The sequence below is a fragment of the Helianthus annuus genome, chromosome 17 (assembly GCF_002127325.2).
Source record: "Helianthus annuus cultivar XRQ/B chromosome 17, HanXRQr2.0-SUNRISE, whole genome shotgun sequence".
Classification (NCBI taxonomy): domain Eukaryota; kingdom Viridiplantae; phylum Streptophyta; class Magnoliopsida; order Asterales; family Asteraceae; genus Helianthus; species Helianthus annuus.
This window is the reverse complement of record NC_035449.2, coordinates 57,145,927-57,151,757: the sequence shown is the minus strand read 5'-3', so window position 1 is coordinate 57,151,757 and position 5,831 is coordinate 57,145,927. Positions and strand designations below refer to the sequence as shown.

Here is a 5,831-nt window from a genome sequence, read left to right as displayed (position 1 = left end):
TAACACATTACCTTATTTGGTTAACAAAATATAAACAATTCCACTTACAATCATGATTTATTGTACATATATGTAAACTATTCATCAATTGTATGTATACGAATGTTTATATACTCATGCACATACAGTTGTCTTCATATGATTGTTTTAGGCATGGCTTTAAAATCACCCACCAAAACATCCCAAGAACCTCCGAATCTTACACATTCTTTTTATCACTTTTCTTAATCCTTCATGTATAAAACTTGTAAAGAAAATACTTGAACTTGCATATGGAGCTTCCTCTGCCTCGGCCACAACAATCTCAGAACCATTAGAGGTGTTAGAAGACATGTCTCCATTGTTGCTGACACTTTTACGCATATAGAAACTTCTACTCCCAATTTCGCCAATCATATTTGATTTATCGAAACCTATATATGTAAAAATAAAAAATTTTAGAAAATCATATTCAACAAGTCAATCAAAGTTTATTTTCGTAGGTGCATAAATAGGTTGTACTAGTTGACTTTAACTGGAGTAAGATATAATAGACTTACATTGAAGACTAAAGTATGAGTCGTGTAGCTCAAAGGAAGTCATGTCATCTTGATCAAGTCTAGGGAACCTCCTTTCTTCATTGTATTTGTTCATAACAAGCTTTATTGTCTCATCAACACTAGAACCCAACTTTACCAAAGCTCGGATCGGTCCAACCCTTCCCTCAACCGTTACCTTGATCGCGACTTTTGCTTCTTTGTTGTAGCCCTGCGATACTAGAAACATGTAAAATTGAAAAAGTTACAAGTTTACTTTCATATAATTATAAAATTAATAAGCACGATACATGTTTTCTTAGATTAAAATAAAAAGAGAAAAAATAAAATAAAATATATTATGTGTTATGCTCTTGCAATGTCATTTTCTTTGGCTTTAAGTCATGGAGATGACCAAAATCGCATTCTTGGTCGGCAAAAAGAAATACAATAAGTCAATAATAGGTTTTAAGTTTTAACTCCTCATGCCATCACAAAGGGGTTGTTTGACGTTATATAATACATCTTTAATAAAAGGCTAAAAGACATCAATACCGTTTGACCTCTTTGACCGTTTCCCATGGGAACCAGTCGGATCTGTGAACCGGGTAACCCGAACAATGTAGTTGTGTACCAGATTTCTAATTTTTAAGTTTCTTTTTCTAATATTTCTTATTTAAAATTATATTTCTTATCATCCATTTAGTACTTGTTGTCTTGTTATTTCATAAATTTTATTTATTTAACTCTTCATATTTTATTTAAATTCACTACAAGACATAAAGTATTGTTATAATTTATTTTGTGTTATGTACACTTGTATACTTTTAATTATTACATTATTTTTGATGTATTCGGGTTCTTAAATATGTCAACTAGCCGGATCAGTCCAACCAATGAACCAGTAAAATAACTCATTCCTTGTCCAGTCCGATGCTTAAAACATTAATAACGATTCAATAGTTTTAACTTAAACGGTGCCGGTCCATCACACCCAAAAATCCACATCTAATCAATAATGAGTGAGATGATCAAGATGATTAAGGTGCTGTTTGTTTTTTCAGAGGTAAAAGGTCTGCAGTCTGCGAACCACATCTGTAGGCATTTACAGGAGAAGCGGTGGACCAAATGTCTGCAATCTGCAAGGAGAAGAGGGTTTGTTTTTTTTCTACAAAAACCACTTCACACACACAACACACACAACAGTTCTCTCTCTGCCTTGAACTCTCTCTCTCTGCCTTGAACTCGGTCTCTCTCTACAATCTGTCACCACCACCGCCCATAGCACCACCACTACCGCACCACCTCCGCCATCATACCACCGCCATCACACCACCTCCTCTCTCTCTCTCACCAATCTCTCTCTCTCTCTCTCTCTACGGTCTCTCTCTCTCACCGATCTCTCTCTTTCTCACCGATCTCCCTCTGTACGGTCTCTCTCTCTCTCTCTCACCGATCTCTCTCTCTCTCTACGGTCTCTCTCACCGATCTGGGTTTTGTTTTAATTGATGGGTTTGGTGGTGGTGGGTTTTGACGATGGTGGTGGTGGAGGTGGTGGTGGTTGAGATGTGGTGGTGGAGGTGGTGGCGGAGATGTGGTGGCAGGTGGAGGTGGTGGCGGAGGTGGAGGTGGTGGCGGAGGTGGAGGTGGTGTTGGAGGTGGAGGTGGTGTCGGCAGGTGGAAGTGGAGGTGGAGGTGGTGGCGGAGGTGGAGGTGGAGGTGGAACTAGGGTTTTGGAGCAGATGGATGTTTTGAAGAGGGAGAGAGGGAGAAGAGGTTGGCAGAGGTTTGAAGACATAGGGAAGGATCTGCTTGGGGAAAAGATGAGGCAAAGGTAAAAACTCTGCAGATCTTCAGGAAAACAAACAAGCTGCAGGACCCTTATGTCTGCGCGCGACTGCGCGACGCAGACATAAGTGCTCAGAAGAGCTTTTGGCCAAAAAACAAACACCACCTAAATCAATATCACTTTTCACAATTTTCATTCTCATAAAAAACAACCACCGTTAATAATTTTGATAACTTCTACCGACATTTAAAATCTGTACATGTACGTAACTAAACATAACGTGCTATAAGACATATTTTGATCAAACTAAACTAATAAGTTGCTTATAATGATCAAACAATTAATTAAATATTAATAAATTGATTTCGTTTACCTCATTTTTTTCAGGAAAATTCGGCAGCAACTCTGGAGACGACGCGAATATATTCGTCGAAATCCGACTCCTAAACATCAGGCAACTCTCACTTGGCGCGGTCGTGTAGCGCTGATCGTCTCCAAGACCAGCACCAGCGATGGAGATTCGGGATGTCAACAAAGCAGACTCAGAGTTGCATCGCTTAATGAGTTTGGATTGCTTGTTCGATGATCGTCGAACAACAACTTGTTGGTTAAGTCTGGGAGTGGATGATGACGGATGAGGAGGTTTGATTCTCCTATTAACTGAAATTGTACGACGGGATGGCTTCTGTGACATTTGATTAACGGAATGAATTAAGATACGTAAATAGAAATGGAATGAATGTATGTATGGTTTTTGGAATGGGAAAATGTTTGCTTAAGGAAGAGGCAATGGGATTGTGTGTTGTGATCGTGTGTTTGTAGTCTCATAAAGCATGCCTCTTTAATGTATTCATTGTCCCTTTATATATTTATTATTGCGAAACTTGTGGGAAGTAATATAAAATTAAATCTTTGTGTCATTATCATTTGTCAACTACTAAATTCTGTTCATTCCTAGTTGATTTTTTTGAATTATTTTTTTTTGTTAGTTTTGAGTATACTTTCTTTTCCTTTTATAAGGATGATTATATATCTCGATATAGATTTTGCCTACAATCAAGTTGTGGATTGTAATCTATAGGCTCAAAGTATCTGCACACCTTGGTTGGTTATCTACACAATTCGGGTTTACCTACGCTACGTATAGACCTATACGCTGCATATAGGGTTACTCTTCTACGCTGCGTATAAGTCTATACGGAGCGTAGGTAAGGGGTAGGTACACGATCAGACAGTCAAACCTAGTACCATGTCAAATCTGTCTGACATACGCTGCGTATAGATCTATACGAAGCGTATGTACAAAAAGTTAGACGCTGCGTATAGACCTATACGCAGCGTATGTCAGACAGATTTGACACTGATACGATGTTGTCTAGGCACGTGAATAAAGCTATACGAAGAGTATAAAGCTATACGAGACGTATGATTGTGAATTCAAAAGTGTATTTAGACATCCATCTCTGCCTACGAATTCAAACACGATTTCAATTCACTTGTTCTGTATACATTCATTTCCTCTGTATCAAACACAATATTGTTAAAATGTCATCATTTTGGGACGAGAATTATTTCTTTAATCACTATTCTAACGACGCATGAGGAGTAAATGATGCTAATGAGGAGGAGGAGGAGGTTGTGTCTGGCGTCCCTGTTGATAAAAAAATACAGTTGCCAGACTTGAACGAGACACCGACTCCACCTGTTGATGAACCATATTACCCGGCGTACTAAGTGTATCAGGATTACGGATACGGGTATGAATCTCCGTACGAGCAATGTAACACCTCGAAAATTCCTGTCCATTGAAATAAAGACACGTGTCATGAGAGACAGACGTGTCAGGAAAACCGGATCAGATAAAAAGATGTACGGTAGGATTTTAGTAAAAAAAAAGGGCGTTATGTTATTAAAATACCTCTGAACGGCCCAAGGGCGACATGTTATTAAATCACCTCTGAGCGACCCAAATTTTTATAAATCCCAAGATCCTTAAACCGTTAGATAAACATCTTATAGAATAACCGGTTGTTTCCAAATAAATAAAGTTCCATCTTCTATATGGACTTCGGATTTGACAGGATTATTACTAATGGAAATGCTGAATAAAATCCTTGTAAAAGGGAATCAAAGATAGTTAATTAAATTGTCCAACTAATATGAAAATCCAAGACTTGTTCTTGGTAATTCCGTCAAATTAAGCATGCCATAAGAATCCAAGGTATCAATGTTCATGCAAGCATGCAAAACCTGTGATGGTGGACCCTACACCGCAGTAAAAGCCTGATGTTTCGGCACTTCAAAGTTGCATGGTCAAGACTTAGAAGTTTTAAAATTTTTGTCCTCTGACCATCGGTTACGGACCGCAAGGCCCCTGGCTTACGGTCCGTAAGGAGGGTACCTGGGCATTTTCAGCAAAGGTCGGTTACGGACCGTAGACATTTCAGCATACGGTCCGCAAGAGGTGCTTACGGACCGCAAGGCCTTACGCTTACGGTCCGTAAGGCTGTCGCTGGCAGCAGATTTTGGACAGCTGCCTGTTCAGCCCGTTACACCGACTTAAAAGGATGGTTTTCGAAATCAGGGGCTTGCTAGGCAGTATTTAGCCCTCTAGGGACACCTGGGATGATCCCAAAAACCTTTGTAGAGTTGCTTGTCTCAATCTTGGACCATTTAGTTCACTATATAAAGGCATGAGGTGGTGACCATTTCATTTGCTCATTTGAAACATTGGTTCAAGACTTCTCTGGAGCTTCCCTGGACAGCAACCAACTTTCATTAGGTCCCTAATCCTTCTTAGGACTCTTGTAAGTGCCCTTAACCTCCCTTAATCCATTCTAGCTTAGTTAATTAGCTAAAAGTCAAACCGTCGTAATTAAGGTTTGACTTCGTGATTAATTAAAATGTGCTTTGTCAAATCACGAATTAAAGATACCTTTAAGTAGGTAATTATGTGGGTAACAAACCCTTAAAAGGGTATTTCCAGATTCCCACTCTAACTAGGTTAATTGTCGAGTCAAAGCTTGTTATAAAAAGTCAACAGAAAGGTTATTTGCGAATTAATACATAATTAGCAATGTAGGATGCATGCAACCTGTTTGATCATTAAAATAACTTGGTAATTAATGTAAGAACATGTTCCAACATGTTCAACTCGACAATTTTCAGTTTAGGCTCGGTTTGGAACCGAAAGTCGCAAAGTTTGACTTCTGCTTTGACTTTCAGTTCTGACCCGTTTAAGCCAAGATTAGGATTGCCTTAGAGCTTCTTTTGAACCTATTTACATGTTAGTATAACTCTCTGAGATTATACAACTTGGTTCATTAGAAATCCTATTCACATGCATGTTTCCGTTAATCGCTTATATGTTGACCATTATGCCCATTTGACCTTAAAACGTGATTTTTGAAAATGTAAAAGGGTAAGCACCTTAGCTACTGATTTATAAACTTGCACCCAAAATTTGAAGTCAGTTTGAGGTCTAGATTAAGAGTTATGCTCAATAGCGTAATTAAGAGCTTCTTTAC

The 5,831-nt window shown here is 38.6% G+C and overlaps 1 protein-coding gene across 1 annotated transcript; it reads right to left on the bottom strand.

Annotated features, from left to right (window-relative positions):
• On the bottom strand, positions 1 to 3,110 carry LOC110922446 (uncharacterized protein At4g22758). Its single transcript, XM_022166748.2, has 3 exons — positions 2,678 to 3,110; positions 540 to 747; positions 1 to 413 (listed from the first exon to the last, which is right to left on the bottom strand). Exons 1-3 carry the CDS (start codon positions 2,996 to 2,998, stop codon positions 166 to 168), a joined length of 777 nt encoding a protein of 258 aa, XP_022022440.1. The 5' UTR covers positions 2,999 to 3,110; the 3' UTR covers positions 1 to 165.
• Between the last annotated feature and the right edge of the window lie 2,721 nt (positions 3,111 to 5,831).